The sequence below is a fragment of the Phytophthora ramorum genome (assembly GCF_020800215.1).
Source record: "Phytophthora ramorum isolate Pr-102 chromosome Unknown Phyram_PR-102_s0004, whole genome shotgun sequence".
Taxonomy (NCBI): domain Eukaryota; phylum Oomycota; class Peronosporomycetes; order Peronosporales; family Peronosporaceae; genus Phytophthora; species Phytophthora ramorum.
This window is the reverse complement of record NW_027150650.1, coordinates 899,726-914,993: the sequence shown is the minus strand read 5'-3', so window position 1 is coordinate 914,993 and position 15,268 is coordinate 899,726. Positions and strand designations below refer to the sequence as shown.

The 15,268-nt window shown below is 55.1% G+C and overlaps 5 protein-coding genes across 5 annotated transcripts; 3 read left to right on the top strand and 2 right to left on the bottom strand.

Moving 5' to 3' along the window:
* Positions 1 to 1,077: 1,077 nt before the first annotated feature.
* KRP23_4943 (Protein kinase 2) lies at positions 1,078 to 2,810 on the top strand (the record flags this gene model as incomplete). The annotated part of the gene is made up of 4 exons (XM_067889959.1): positions 1,078 to 1,083; positions 1,195 to 1,259; positions 1,343 to 1,611; positions 1,699 to 2,810. The coding sequence occupies 4 exons, from the start codon at positions 1,078 to 1,080 to the stop codon at positions 2,808 to 2,810; spliced, it is 1,452 nt and encodes a 483-aa protein (XP_067746546.1).
* Positions 2,811 to 3,187: 377 nt separating this feature from the next.
* On the bottom strand, positions 3,188 to 5,549 carry KRP23_4942 (Large subunit GTPase 1; the record flags this gene model as incomplete). Its single annotated transcript, XM_067889958.1, has 9 exons — positions 3,188 to 3,634; positions 3,696 to 3,820; positions 3,897 to 4,026; positions 4,102 to 4,549; positions 4,621 to 4,716; positions 4,777 to 4,914; positions 4,980 to 5,123; positions 5,192 to 5,295; positions 5,367 to 5,549. 9 exons carry the CDS (start codon positions 5,547 to 5,549, stop codon positions 3,188 to 3,190), a joined length of 1,815 nt encoding a protein of 604 aa, XP_067746545.1.
* A 283-nt stretch (positions 5,550 to 5,832) lies between these two features.
* Positions 5,833 to 12,018, top strand: KRP23_4941 (uncharacterized protein; the record flags this gene model as incomplete). The annotated part of the gene is made up of 6 exons (XM_067889957.1): positions 5,833 to 6,060; positions 6,126 to 6,187; positions 6,251 to 6,458; positions 6,534 to 6,739; positions 7,729 to 8,289; positions 8,358 to 12,018. 6 exons carry the CDS (start codon positions 5,833 to 5,835, stop codon positions 12,016 to 12,018), a joined length of 4,926 nt encoding a protein of 1,641 aa, XP_067746544.1.
* Positions 12,019 to 12,061: 43 nt separating this feature from the next.
* Positions 12,062 to 13,588, bottom strand: KRP23_4940 (Snurportin-1; the record flags this gene model as incomplete). Its single annotated transcript, XM_067889956.1, has 6 exons — positions 12,062 to 12,103; positions 12,186 to 12,377; positions 12,454 to 12,664; positions 12,741 to 12,811; positions 12,877 to 13,159; positions 13,221 to 13,588. 6 exons carry the CDS (start codon positions 13,586 to 13,588, stop codon positions 12,062 to 12,064), a joined length of 1,167 nt encoding a protein of 388 aa, XP_067746543.1.
* Positions 13,589 to 13,686: 98 nt separating this feature from the next.
* On the top strand, positions 13,687 to 15,161 carry KRP23_4939 (Protein CLP1-like protein; the record flags this gene model as incomplete). The annotated part of the gene is made up of 3 exons (XM_067889955.1): positions 13,687 to 14,689; positions 14,774 to 14,981; positions 15,056 to 15,161. The coding sequence occupies 3 exons, from the start codon at positions 13,687 to 13,689 to the stop codon at positions 15,159 to 15,161; spliced, it is 1,317 nt and encodes a 438-aa protein (XP_067746542.1).
* Positions 15,162 to 15,268: the final 107 nt, after the last annotated feature.

Genomic DNA, 15,268 nt, shown 5'->3' with positions numbered 1-15,268 from the left:
AAGGTGCACCGAAGGACTTCTGTTAATTCCGTTTCGAAGCCTTGCTTGGCATGGAAGGAAGCAAGGCTCAGGGAGCAGGGCGCCGTTGAGATGGCTTTGCCATTGCTGCGCAGTGCAGTGCATGCACACAGGTCCGCGCAGTGAATAGCTGGTGGGCGTTCAGCAGTTTAACCACGGCTGCAATCGCTCTGGTCCAGCTTCACCGCGGTGATGTCATCACTGGCGGGAGTGTCGAAGAGGTTGAAGAGGCTGAGTCTGGCGGTCGACAGCCACTTACACATGCAGCCCATCAAGCAGAGACCTTGCTTGCGCCAGTCTTCCGTCAAACAGTGCTGTCTGGTCGGGAGATCGGGAGCTTGTGCACGTGCCTTGGAGTCCACCTTGGACTCCGCTGGCATTGCCAATGGACTCCATTCCGTGGGTATTTCACCAGGGCTTGGCGCTCAGCACCATGCGGAGGCTCCAGCGATGGCCATGGGCATCGCCGCCGCCGCGCCACACCGAAATGGCTTGCAGCACATCGAGTTGAAGTGGTCCAAAACTGAAGTTAAACAAAACTGAAGATACGAAAAAGCGCTGAACGACATACAGCCCGGTCTGAGACGATAATATCGGAGCTCAAGACTACATGTCCAATACAATGTACATGATTGCAACCGCGTTCTACAGCCCATGATGACCACTTGCGGCAGACTGGCCTAGGCGCGCACTGACGTCGTGAAATTGGGTCATGGGGATCGGCCAGCCCCACGTTCGGCCGGACAGTCCCAGTCTCTGTGCGTCGACACCCATTTGGACCATGCCCGCACCTTAGGAGAGCTTGTCTAAGGCGCCATCATCGTAAGCTGCCCTGCCGCGGCACTCTTGACAAGAGTCTTTAAGTCAATGACAACAGGAAGATCGTGGTGTCGCCTCAGCTAAGTGCGACGCGGTGTGGTCCACTTTCGTACTTAAGTGATCGCAACGCGTCCAAACGACCGAACCGGCTGCTTGGAGCAAATTACAAATTACAAATTACAAATTTTACATCGTCTCATACAATATGCAATGCTGGAGGGAAAAACATACTAGTTTTGCATGGGAGTATGTGCGTTTCCACAGGATATAAATTACTCAGTGATATCCTCACCTTCGCGCAACCTTCGCGCCTGTCTAAGAACCGTCGCCTTGTTGTCAGACGTCGAGGTCGTCTAGCCGCGGGGTGGAAGGAAGCGTTCGACTCGCAGTCCACAATTGCGCGCGCGTAAAGGAAAGGCGAGGTACGTGCATACAAAACGCCCCCCTCGCTCGCTCTACGTGTCCTGCCGGCGCTCATTCGCGTATCACTCGTCTATCGGCACAGGTCTCCCGATACATTTCCCCCCTTCTTCTTCTCTCTCTCCACAACCAGTATGGGCAACAAGGGATCCAAGGGCGCCAGAAGCCTCCGTCCGCCCATCAAGAGCGACTCGCGCGGCTTCAAGTTCAGCAACTACGCCAACGGCGGCCGTGACGCCGGCAAGAGCGCGCCCGCCGCGCCCTCGTACCCGTCCAACGGCCCCCCGCCGGCCCCCGGCCAGATGCAGGCCCAGCAGCAGCAGATGCAGCAGCAACAACAGGCTGAGGAGGAGTGTACGTAGCTATCCCCCCTCCCTCTCCTCGTGCCCAGAAACCGCCGGGCTCACTTTTATTTCTGTTGTCGTGTTGTCGTTACTGCAGCCGACCTCGAGGACGACGACTCGGGCCCCGTCGAGCAGGTCGCGATCGAAGACATGGACGGCCCCGCCCGTCCCCAGACCAAGGTGAACGTGGAGGACTTCGACCTGCTCAAGGTGCTGGGCAAGGGCAGCTTCGGCAAGGTCATGATGGTGCGCAAGAAAGACACCAAGATGATCTACGCCATGAAGACGCTGCGCAAGGCCGCGCTCGTCAAGCGCAACCAGCTGTTGCACACCAAGACGGAGCGCAGCATCCTGCAGAGCATCAAGCACCCGTACCTGACCAGCCTCACGTACGCCTTCCAGACGCCCGACAAGCTCTACCTCGTCATGGACTACTGCGGCGGCGGCGAGCTCTTCTTCTGGCTCAAGAAGGACCGCCGCTTCTCGCAGCAGAAGGCGCGGCTGTTTGCTGCTGAGATTATCCTTGCTCTCCAGGAGCTGCACAAGCACGACATCATCTACCGTGACTTGAAGCCCGAGAACATCCTGCTGGACCTGGAAGGCCACATCCGTCTGACCGACTTCGGTCTCTCCAAGGAGGCTGTCACGGGCGCCGGCGCCACGGGCGGCACCAAGACGTTCTGCGGTACGCCCGAGTACCTGGCCCCGGAGATTCTGGAGAACAAGGGGCACGGCAAGGGTGTCGACTGGTGGAGTCTCGGTACGCTTATCTACGAGATGCTCACGGGCCTCCCGCCCTTCTACGACCAGAACATGCAGCGCATGTACGACAAGATTCTGAACGCGCCGCTGCGCTTCCCGTCGTTCATGTCGGCTGAGGCCAAGGACCTGCTCACTGGTCTGCTGACGCGCAAGGTGTCGGACCGTCTTGGAAGCGGCCCTACGGACGCCGAGGAGATCAAGTCGCACCCGTTCTTCAAGGGCATTGACTGGGAGGCCGTGCTGCGCAAGGAGGTGCAGCCCGAGTTCAAGCCGCCTAACAGGTTGGGCTCCATGGACACGAGCAACTTCGACGTCGAGTTCACTGCTGAGAAGCCTGTGGACTCGGTCGTGACCACGACGATGAGCGAGACACAGCGCAACAAGGCTCAGTTCCCGGGCTTCACGTACAATGCGGATACTATGGATGAAGACCACAAGGGCAACTAAGCTTGTTGACGCTGACCCTTGCGAGCTCCTTTGCCCCTCCGGCACTTAGACGAAGAGAGATCGGAACCGAAGCAAAACCAATGAGACCTGGCGGAAGGAGATGCGTTGCGCGGGAGGATGGATGTTCCAGGCCGAGCTCCTGCCTTCTCCTCTGCAAAGCGGTGGGCGAGCAGTGAGGCACTGTTTCCTTTTTCATACTGTCTGGCCTCGCTTCTCGCATTTCCATCCGTTGACCCTGTGTACACGCAAGAAGAAGTAGCTAAGAAACCCACAAAAATCAATGGACGAATGAATGGACCGATGTGTGGCTTTCTGCTAGAGTGTATTGCATTGAACGCTTGCTGCGCAGGGAAATCTATCAAGTTGAAGCTGCCAACTTACGGTCTGCGGTTCTTCTTCTTGCCACCAGAGTTGATGTGGACACCAGCAAGGCCACCAGGCAAGTCCGAGTCTTCGTACGGGTTCTTATCGCGGCCCTTACGTCCCTTACGGCCGTGCTTCTTCAGCCGTTTACTCATCGCACGCTTGTCTTCGACAGTGGTGTCAAAGTCCAATTCCTCCTCTGCATTCTCCTCCGTCGCCGAGCTAGCCTCGTCGTTAGCGTCGTCCTCAGTGCTCTCAGGAACGACAGGTTCCGCAAGGTCGGGAAACTGAGCCTTAGCTAGCATATGGATGTCGAAGATGGCGGGGTCCGCGACGTCCGGTGGCGGATGGCAGTACAGCAATCGGCCATTCACGTAGTGCCGCAGGATGTCACGGGCTGCGCGCGACGTGTCGGGGCCGCCCTTGCCAGTCGTTGTGTAACCTCGGTTGCGAGCGTAAGCCTAGCAGAGAACAAGAGTGGTGAGTTTCGAGCAATCGCACATTATTCCATGACTCACGCACCTCCAGAAGCGCGTAGATGCCGACAGGGTCGGTTTCTTTCGCTGTCTTCGACGTCTGGATCTTGATTCCGTACGTCCGCTCAAATACTCGCTTCGGGATGCGGTAGCACAGGAGCTGGCATGGGGCTACGCAAGTTGTAGAGCGATTCATATTTGTCAGGAGGCGAGAGATTGCAAGAGGATATTGGACACGTTGACGTACAGATATGGTCGCGCAACTGCGAAAGAGGCAGAACTCCACAACAGTACATCTCGGCCTTGGAGTTCACGAAGCTCGGGAACACGAGACCGGGGCAATCACACAGCATGATCTTGTCGGACAAAATCATAGTCTACATATCGGATTGTAGGAATAAACAAGTTAGTAAATGCAAGAGTGGCGTCGGCAAAGACGACCTCATACAAACCTGGAAGTGCTTGGTCTTTCCGGGAGTAGCGCCGACAGCGACACGCTGGGTCTTGTGCGAGTACGTAGACGCACCCAGCAGCGCGTTGATCACGGAACTCTTTCCGACGTTGGGGAAGCCCACCATACCAAACTTGATCAAGCCCTTATCCTTCACTCGCATACCCACCTCTTCCAGCACCTCCGTGGCAGTCTTTGACACATGCTCAAGCAGCTCGACACGAGAGAGCACAGGGTACGGACTGTTGTCCTCCTGGATGCTAACCGAGCTTTCTGCCACCTGTGGCGCATCTGCGGGCTTTGGCTCGTCGTACTGGTCGTGAGTCTCAGCGATTCTCTGCTCTTGTCTCAACTTCTTCGCCTCCTCATCGATCTCGTCCTGGGCTTCCTTGGCGGAGAAGAACACGAAATTAATGTTTTGTGCCGTGAAGTGATCACCCCACGCCGTTCTGAAAATGCAGCAAACCGTTAGGAATTGCACCAGCAGGGTGGATACTAAACCAAATCAAAAGGCACTCACCGTTGGCGCTCGTCCAGGAAGTCTGACTTGTTCACAACCAGCAGTGTGCGCCGCAGCGTATCGCCCTCCTTAGCATACGCGTCCAAGTCAGTGGAACTGCAACCAAAAATGTTAGTCTCGTCACCTTTCTCGTGCAGTATCCAAGCAAACTCGTACCGGTAGAACAGCGGGTTGCGGGCATCCACGATCTGCACCATGATATCGCTTCGTTCCCGAACGTGCCACAGCTGACGCCACACCTCCAGGTTCTTCTCGAACGGGGTCACCTCTAGGTGCTCAGACGACGCCTCCAGCCTACGCCACGACAGCAAAAAATGAGTCAACTGGACTCTTCACGCGTATGCAGCACCCCTACTCACAAGGCAATATCACGACGCCACGTCAGGAAGCTCTCCTTCTCCAGTCGGTTGAGCTCGTCGGCCGTCGTGGACGCGTCCCAATTCGGGCGACGCGGCACCTTCATCTCCGCGAACGTCATCTCCGGAGCCACGTTCTTCTCCTTCCTGCAGTCGGCAAATTAGTGAGCTACCCCACCCACTCAATTGCAGCACCTCTGTCTAGCTGCACGCACTCAATCAGCTGCGGACCGGCGTCCGCCTCCTCCAGGAGCATGATACTCTCCTTCACGGCGGTGAACTCGCGGTTGGCCAGCACGGCGCTGGCCAGGAAATCATCCTGCAATTACAGTAGCAATAGTAGAATAGTGAGACCATTGGCCACCAAGTTTCTCGCTACGTGTTGCATACCAGGGACGAGCCTTCCAGGTACGAGGCCAACGCCACGGACGCGTCGCCGCCATCGCGCTCGGACACGTGCTTGCCGGCACTGGACGCCACGTCCTTCGTGTTGATGGCCGACGTCTTCTTCTGCGTGCGCAGCAGGGCGTTGCCCAGCCCGCCCTTCTTGACCTTCTGCCCCGTGCGACCCATTGCTATAGCTTGTTCTTCTGACGCTAATCAATGGACCGGAAAAGTGGTGTGGTGTACATAATCCAATGTAGCCATGTCTCACTTCAACATGGACGTCCTGTTGCTCTCGTTGCCTTTGACGACCGACAGGACGACGCATGTGCAGAGCACCACCCACTTGAAGCGATTTATCTGCATTGAGCCATTGGCACTAGCAAGCAGCGTTTGCAATCTGTCGCAAGAATAGTGGTTGTTGATTGAAGAGTCGCTGAGTTTCTCGGTGGTGAACTGCCGCCGGCGGACTATGGAGGATGGAGAGCACTCGGATGTGACGCTCACACTACGAGGAGAAAGGATCCCGCTCCGGAATGCTGTTTCGTCCGTGTACAACCGCTCTCACCAGGAGCTGCTGGTCGCTACCCCGACGGCCCTCTACTTGTACGGTAAGATGCTCACTGCGGGCGGCGACCTGCTTGCGACGCTAGCGGCGGAGGAGAACGTGTACTACCAGTTCGCTATTCATCTTCCTTGGGTACGTGACTTGCTGCGGATGTATGGAGGAAATTTGCTTAGGTTGGTTGGTGTTGCTCTCTGAAGCTGGATGCCTACTCGGTCATTGTCACGAATGCAAGCGGGGGGATTGAGCACCGAATTGTCAGGTGAGGCAAGAAGGCCTTACTACTGTAGCTTGTATTACTAACACGCTGGCTGGCGTGGTGCAGCTCAGACCTCAAGACGTCGCTGACGTCGCACACGCTCCTGGAGAAGGGCGGTCAGTTTTACACGGCGCTGGCGAATCCCCATCGACGAGAGCTTATCACTGCAGACACAGACGGAGGAATAAAAGTGTGGGCGCTGCGCGTGATTGCCACTACACAAAACAACGGAGGGTTCAAGGGGGTTCTGCGTGTACACACAGCTGCGAATTCGGTGCGTCAAATGCCACTTTTTAGTATTCCCTTCACGCCATTAACATTAGTTTCGTTTCGGTTCGACTCCGAGCAGACGAAGAAGCCGTACTATCGCCACCTACGCATGAGCTTTGATGGACAACGAGTTTTTGCTGCAACCAGCTCAAAAGTTTGTGTGTTTGATGCGGCGTCGTGCAGTCGTTTGTCATGTTGCCTGAGCGAGGATCGACGCGCCATATTCAGTATGGAGTGTGGCACCGAAGATAACAGCGTGCATCTCGTGTTCAGGCTCAACATGAGGTAATACTACGCATATACCCACGTACATGTGAGGTACAGACTGACAGCTTGACTATGAACCAGGAAAATCTGCAAATACTCATTCGTCGTGAAGAAAGGAGTGCCGCAGTTTCGAAGAGTGGGTGAGTACGAGCATGACCAAGACCTCGCTGTGTTCATTGAAAACTCTCGGCGTCCATTGGATTCTGAGAACGGGGTCGTGATGGTCGATATCTGTGCGAGGTTTATGACCACTAACCTAATCGATTCAAGGCAAGTTGGCGCTGGCAGTTCGGGACACGGTCGGTCCGCCGTAACTTTACCGTTCAACCCACCGTCAGAGCGATACAATGCACTTCATGCAGACATCGTACCTGACGGCCGGAACTTTGCCTTCGCTGTGTGGTCGACCGGCTTTTGCATCATGGAAATGGTTTTCGCGGACGACCAAGGACGCCTTGTCTGCGATTCGTTCAGCGGCGAACGTCTTAAAAGACTCAACGGTGTAGAAGAAAGCGGCACCATTTCTATTTACCAGCGACTGCCTTCGGCGCAAGTGGCGATGTTCAAGGAGGGAGATCCCCATTTTCGTTTCGCGTCACTGCCAACTGTGGTGGATTCAAACAGTACAGAGGAAGGAACCACCCTTCCCATTATTGACTATGTCGTGGCAGCAGATGCCATCGTGGCGTTATGGCCTCACGGGTTGGTGGAGAAGCATAATTTGTCGGACAATCGGTTTTTCAGGATTGCACAACCTTTTGAATCTACAGCGACAACTGCATGCACGGTGGTAAGCCTGTACTTTGACTATCAGGCGTGTGTTGCTGTCGGTGACTCAGGCGGGACTATATGCATTTTCCCTTTGGGAAACAACGACACAGAAGCGCACAGTCTGATCACCCGGAAGCAAGCATATACGAACGACAGGTGAGCATTTTATTGATTTGGCTTTTTTCTTAATCACGATACTTTACTGACCTGTTGTTGCCTTGTATCTTGGCCACCAGTGTGACCGTATTGATTGATCTTGCCACCACGGAAGTTGGTTCCTCGCTTCTTTCTGTTAGTCGAAATGGAGAAGTCAAGCATTGGCTTATAAAGAGACCGACCACTCCTGATCAAAGTATTGTCTGGGAACTACTAGCGTGCTTCCGAACCTACTCGCCTGATGTTTCAGTAGCAACGTTTGAATCTCCCGAGTTCTTGTTTTGTGGGTTCGACGGCGGAAGCGTCGAGTGCTGGAGGTTCCCGTTTGGTCCGGACAAATCCTCATCAAACGGCTCACGACTTCAGCAACAAGCTACACATCGCATTTCAGTTGTAAAGCGGGCCTTACACATCATCGATTTGCACTTGGCGCCAGTACTCAGCATTCTAAGCGAGTCAGGAGCTGGAGTGGCAGTCACTGCCAGCCCACAACCCGTGTCTGACAGCTTCTCGTGGGTCTTTTCGTACGACGAAGATGCGATTATTCTCGTTTGGTGCTTTTCTCTCGACTTCTTCTTTCCACACCGGCGGATTAAGGTCCATGAGCTCATCAAAGGTATCTACATCTCGCCATCCAACGGGTAGGTCCTGTGGTATAATGCGTGCATGTGAGTACTCGTAGCGACTAATTTGTGTTTATTTTGCTTAGTTTCTTGGACCTCTTCGCGTACATTGATCGCTGTATCGATCGGGTTGATCACCTCGGGTCCGGTGACAAGGAGGCTGTGAGACTCCGTCTTCGACGAGGACGAGAACTCTCTGCTCAACGTGACTTGAAGAGCCTTGAGAGCGGCAGTAACCAAGCCACACTGACAACGGGACGTCGTCGCGGCAGTACTCGGACAGGCCAGAGATCAAGTTTATCCACACCGGAGTCTTATAATCGAAGCCGATTCATGACGGCTAGTGTTCCGTCTGTTCGGATCAACATCACACTACCCGCAGTCGAGCAGAAAGTGAATGCAGTGCGCAAGGCATATGCCGAAGCTTCTCCAGCGAAACCTGTTGCTGAAGAGCCCAAACAAATCCAGACTCCTTCTACCGACAAGCACCTCGATGGAAAAGACTCACCCGGTGAAGTAAGTATTTTGCAAAACGTTCTGAGCTCGTCTCCGACTCGAATACTGGAACGGCCACCGCCAAAACCCAGAGCACGATCTCCAATGTCGCGCCGAAGTTCCTCACGCCACTCATCCCAATCACCTCGACGTAACAAACGCAGCAAAACGAAACCCCATACACGCAGCACTGTGCGCGACGCTAAAGCCAACTATCTGCCAGGAGAGAATTCGCTTCCGAGCAGTTTTCAGCAAGCCAAGCCTCGCATCTATCGGAAGGCTGTCAATCCGTTGGATTCACTTGCATCACAAGCTCGCTGCGCTGTTATTACTGCTGGAAATGCATCACCATCGTCGTCGCCCTCCTCCTCTGATGATGAGGACGACTCTGAACTCCCCGATACAGTTGATATCCCGAGGAGTCGTGCGAGTCCAACTAGTGCGACCACGCTTGAGCTCGGTCCGCAGGAGAAAGTCTCAGTGGTTTCACTTGTGGAAGACGAAGATGAGTCAATCTTGTTGCTGGATTTTCGACCAGGAACTCGTCGATCCAGGGCTCGGAAATCGAGGCAACACATTGAAGAAGAGAGCCATGAAAGCACGAAAGCTTCCTACGAGATTCCTTTCTTGCCATGGGACCGGCTATCGGAGTACGACCGAAGAGTTGAGTTAATGGCAGCGAGCAAGTCGAGGTGTATTCAGGAAGATGCCGAAACAGACGACGTCTTTGTGCCGCCCGTTGGAGACTTCGAGAGCACGGAGATTTCGGTGCAGGTAGGGGTACGATCGTTCACGAGGTGGTTCGCAGCAACACATCGTCACCACCAGCGGATTCGAGAACGCTTCCTCACGGAGGAGCTGACGTTTGCTGCGATAGACCCGCTTATCCATCAGAAACTAGCAGATGTGGGGCTGTCACCTCCTCCAACTGAGCAACTGGGGCTGTCTACCAAAATTGAGTTTATCTCCTGGTACTGTTTGGGACTCACCAAACGATCCCAAACCATTCCACCGGACGTTCTTCAGAGAGAGCGTTTGAAATCCCGGACGGAATACTTGGAGTTGCGACTGCGCATGGTTGCCCAGTCAGAGCTAGAGGTTCAAGAAGAAGAAGAGAGAGCGGGTCCTTGCGAAGAGGAGAGTGAGCCACCGCAGCGGGTCTTCATCTTCGAGCACTTTGTCAAGCGTTCGCTGAGTGATAAGGACAACTCCACCTCATGGGAGAACACGAGTCTTGAGAACCAGCAAAGAGAAATCACGCTGGCACTAATGGACCCCGCCGTTCAAGTTGCAGCAATGATGAATGACATCGAGCTGCCCGATGTGTCTGGATCCTGTATGGAGGACTTCGACATTTTGGCATTGGCGGGCAAGTTTTTGCCCTGGTGGAAAGCCACTCGAAACACCCACCGACGAGACTTTTTGAAGCGTGAGGTTCATGAAGCATCCACTAGTCAAGCGATTCTGGAGCTCTTATCGCAAGAGAATACCGAAGGCGGAGCCATTGACAGGGGTGGGGCCATCAAGGACTTCTTCGGAGCGTACTTCAGGTCCGACACGGCTCGGCACACGTTTCTCAAAAAGAAGTTGTTCTACTTGAAGCGTAGGAGTCGAATCGCGAGTGTCGCTCGGTACGGAAAACTACCATCACCCCTTGTTATGGAGACCTTGCCAATTCCTCTGGTGACCTCTTTCAAGTTCGTGGAGAGAGAAGTTGTCGAGGAACTTGAAGCTGAGCAGCTCATCGAGGTTGTCGAGGAAGAAGAGGCGCCGGAGGAGCCTGAGATGGTAGTTGTCGAGGAGCCCCAAGTCGACTCAATTGATAATCAGCGAGAACAAGAAGAAGAGGAGCTGCGTCGACAGGAAGGAGAACAAGCCAAAGTCACGCTCGAGCTGATCTACATGACACGAGAAGATGCCCTCTCGCGCGAGTACAATAGCAGCTTCGTGGAGAGCGATGAAGAGGTTGAGGAGCCATCGCTGATCGTACCGAAGCGCACAGATTTCTCTCGGTCGTACTTCTTTGGCAACCTCCCGATGCACTATCGAAAAGTGGCTTCCTCCGGTTGGCGAGCTGGTAGCGGTGTTGACAACGGCGACGAAGAGTACGAGGAAGAAGAACAGCTGGAGCGAGAGCACGAGCGCCAGCGTCTGCTGGACGAGCAAGAGGCTGAAAGACTTTTGGAGCTGGAGCGGCAAGCAGAGCGGACCCGTATCGAGAAGGAGCGAGAGGAGAAAGCATTCCAATTCCGCCGTGTACGACAAGCGGAGCTGAGGAAAGTTTTGGTCCACCAAGCTGAGTTGGAAGCTCAGCGAAAAGCAGATATTGAGTTGGCGCGGGAGGGGTCTGAATGTGCCCTGATGCAGCGAGAAGACGAGGATTCGAGGTGGCATCGTAATCAGCTCGCGAGAGAACAGCACAGGATGAAGCTCGAAGACCAACTAGCTCTCCAGATCAGGAAAGAGCTGCGCGATGAAGCTGTCGCAAGGATGCGATTGCTGCTGTACGAGCAGGGTTGCATGCTCGCAGAAGACCAACTTTCCTCTTTGGTCGGCGAAGAGCAGAAGGAATCGGAGCGCCAGCGCGCTGTGCGGACTGCGTTTCTGTCGGAGCTTTATACTCCATACCGTCCATTTTATCAGGATTCGGCAGTTGCATCCGAGGCATTCCTGCCTCGAATTCAGTGGAGACTGCAGCAAGAGCAGGAACGACGAACACAAGTTAAACCAATTGGAGGATATACGATTCCGCTGGAGGAGGCGCTCGTACTGGACGATCTGGATCAAGACCCGTACCTTGCACGTGATTCACGAAAGTTCAAACTTCTCATGGGACTACCGTTGAGAACATCTAGCAGTCAGAAGCGGCCTCGAATCCCGACTGCAGATGCCATCATCGCCATGCAGCAGCGCCGGCAGCGAGTCGATCTTGACGAAGAACGCCAGGAAGCACCGCTTGGAAGCGACAAATACGCCCCACTTCCACACAAATTGGCACCTCACAGTCACACCCAAAAGTCCAACGAGCGCAGTCGTCTGCCGGATATCGTGCCAAAAAACCGCTCTGTTTCCAGCCTCACTGACCTGAAGGAGGCTTGCAGAAAACAAGGCGCCGACGCCCCTATTAAGCACAAGACAGTCAAGAACAACCAACAGCAACAGAACCAGCAAAATCAGTCGTTGCCATTCTTCCGCGGAAATATGCTCGTACAAGGCCATGGCCAAGCACGATCAAAGGACTATGCATACTAGTCCTCACCCCATGTCACAGTTAGAAGAAGAAATACTGTCCACTCTACCCTTCCATTTCGACCTCCATCGTCGGTGCTTGGGCAGTCTACCCGTTAATACAGCACGATCAGCACCAGGATCAGCGGCAAGTGCAGTAAAACTCAAAACTACACGAAGCGCGTACGCACCTCCAAAATTCGCTCGATTTGGACGCCACCAGACCGTGCATTGTACTGGAACAAAATCTTAGTCCAGCTGTCAGGAAGAGCTCTTTGCGGCGAGCAGCGCTTCATGAAAGTCAGGCCGGTAAGATGCGGAGTTTGGTTCTCATCCACTTCGTGCTGGTCAAAGGAAAAACTCGCAAGATCTCCTTCGCTTAGCTTCATATCAGACACGCAAGCGTTCACAGTAAACATCAGCTATTATGCGAGGAATGAGCTCACACAAGCATCAAACCTCGTGCTGTTGGATAAAATCCTCATCGGCTGTGAAGAGAACGATGCCCTCCAGCGTTGCAAACTCGTTGTCGCCCTCGAGGCGAAGTACGATGGACGGTTTCGCCGAGTAGACGAAAAAGCGACTCGTGTTGGCATCCTTCCACACCAGTGCCAGAGGCGAGAGCCCCATCTCGTAGTGCCCTGCCTTCATGTAGAACAGAAGCCCATCCCTGCATTAATATCAGCAATTACACAGTTAACGATTGCATCATGTAGAGAATAACTCCCCACCAGCAGGCCGCGTACTTGAGAAATGGGTAGGTCGTAGAGTACGCCGCCATGATTCCCGCCGGGTCGCTCTCATAACACGGAACAGGCTATCACCACCACGCACATCAGTTCTACCACCCAACACACCATCTGCCTATTTCTTCTTCCTTACCATGAACCGGAACGGGTTCGCCGGCGTGACCGTCGACGTCGCACCCTCCGACAGCTTATCGCGCATCCAGTAGAGTCGGAACTCTGTGGTGCAGTTGTACAGCAAGTAGCCCTTCCAGCACATGACATCCAGCACGTAGAACGTGGCGTCCTGCTCCTGGAAGATGCAGTCCAAGATGCAGTAGCCGTCGCTAGACTTGTTAGTCTTGTGCGAGCCGCAGGGTAGCGCCGACGGGAACTTCTTGAAGATGCTCCCGGACGGGATCCTCGCCACCGTGTTACCTCTAATAGCCACACATAAAGTCAGCATCAGAATGGGCCTCCCCAGAGCCAACAGCGTCGTACCCGTTGGCCACCACGAGGCAGCGCTTGCCCTCGGGCCTCGGCAGCACGTACCAGCCATCGCCCAGTGCGCTGCCGCTGCCGTTGAGACCCCTTGGAACATCAATGAGCCACTCAGGCGTCATCAGCTGCTGGGAAAAGTGCTCGCGCCGCTGCTTCACGCGCTCCTCGCGGGTTCGGCGCTTTGCCTGCGCACTTGACACGTCCATGGCGGCGTCTCCCGAGGGCGACGAAGGCTCCTGCTGCTGCGCCAGCTGCCGCGCGTGCGCCGTGAGGTCTCTGCGTGCCTGGCGCTGCTGAGCCAGCATGGCTTGTCGGCGCGCTGCCGCATCCTTCGCCCACGGCTGCCGCTTGATCGGCGTGCGCTGCATGCTGTCAACAAAGTCAAGTGGCAGCTGTAGCCATATAACAAAATATGTAGCCATGTTGAAATGTCAAATATGGGGTTCCGTACATCAATTGCTTTATCATGAGCGCAACGACGGAAGTGGTGCTGGCGCGCGAGGGCGAGTACCGCGTGGAGGTTCCGCCGCAGACGGAGGTGGGCGTCCGCCTCAAGAGCGGGTCGGCCGAGCTCTTCGGCGTGGAACTGGCCATCGACCGCGAGTACACGTTCCGCGACCGGAAGCTGGCTATTTTCACGTGGTATGGCTGCACTCTCGAGGTGCGAGGGGCCCCGGAGGTGGCCTACACGTCAGAGGACACAACCATGGACAGCTACCTCAACATCCACGCGCAGCTGCAGCGCCGCAGAGAACTGGCCAAGGCAAAACACGCCGCCGGTCCGCGTGTGCTCGTGTGCGGGCCCGTGGACAGCGGCAAGTCGACGCTCACGCACATTTTGGCTAACTACGCGCTGCGGCTGGGCGAGAAGCCCACGCTCGTGGAGCTGGACGTGGGTCACGGCTGTCTCAGCGTCCCCGGCACGCTCTCGGCCTCGCCGCTGGACATGAACTCGCTGAGCATCGAGGAGGATTTTATCCTCACGAACCCGCTGGCATTCTTCTACGGCCACGCTGCGGCCTCCGAGAACGTGGAGCTCTTCAGGTACCAACAGCAGCAGCTAGCCAAGGCAGTCAAGAGGAGACTGGCCAATGATGAAGAGGTGAACGCCTCTGGGTGCGTCATCAACACGTGCGGTTGGGTGGATGGCATGGGTTTCGACTTGCTTCTGCACGCCATTAAGGAGTTTGAGGTGGACGTGGTGCTGGTCATTGGCCAGGATAGACTGTTCAGTCGCCTGCAGAGCTCGCTGACTGGTGCGAACGCTAATGGAGTGGACAGGTCGATCGTCAAGTTGTCGAGATCGGGCGGAGTCGTCCCCCTGAACAGCAAGCTGCGCTCTGCTGCGCGCATCAGCTGCATTCGGGAATATTTTTACGGCGCGCACTCACTGAGTGTGGCAATCTCTACACTGTCGCCCTGCATCAACGAGTTCTCGTTCGATGATGTGTCCTTCTACATGATCAAAGGTGCGGCTTTGGAGATCGGATGGTGCTTGTTGCTGCTGATCTCACCACTGCCATTCTGTTGCTTGATACTGCTTCTGTGAGCAGACATGAAGGTGTCCGACGTGATGCTTCCGGTGGGCCAGGTGGAGACGCAGTCGGATCGGTTGCGTGTGGTTCCGGTAGAGAAAACGGCCGATCTGGGGCACTCGCTGGCGGCCGTGGCACACCCGCAACACGGCCAAGACGCGACGTCTTCGTCTGCAACAGACCTCTCATGGCTCCTCGGTGCCCCTGCTGCAGGCTTCGTGTTCATGTACGTGTGCAATCATCAAGTTCCTACCCTTCTTGGACAGGTGCAAACCTTTGTGTGCGTATTGATGTCTGCAGTAAAGAGGTTCGGGTGGCAGAGCAGAAGCTGGTGCTCCTGGTACCTTCACCAGGCCCGCTGCCGTCGCGCAACCTGTTGCTGGGCTCCATCAAGTGGATGGAGTAAGTTTTGAACGATGAAGTGTCCAGCATGCGATCGTGGATCTCGGCTGTGCAGCAATAAAGTTAGGTTTTAGTGAACGATTTCGATTTCCTTCACCCACGTCATCTTCC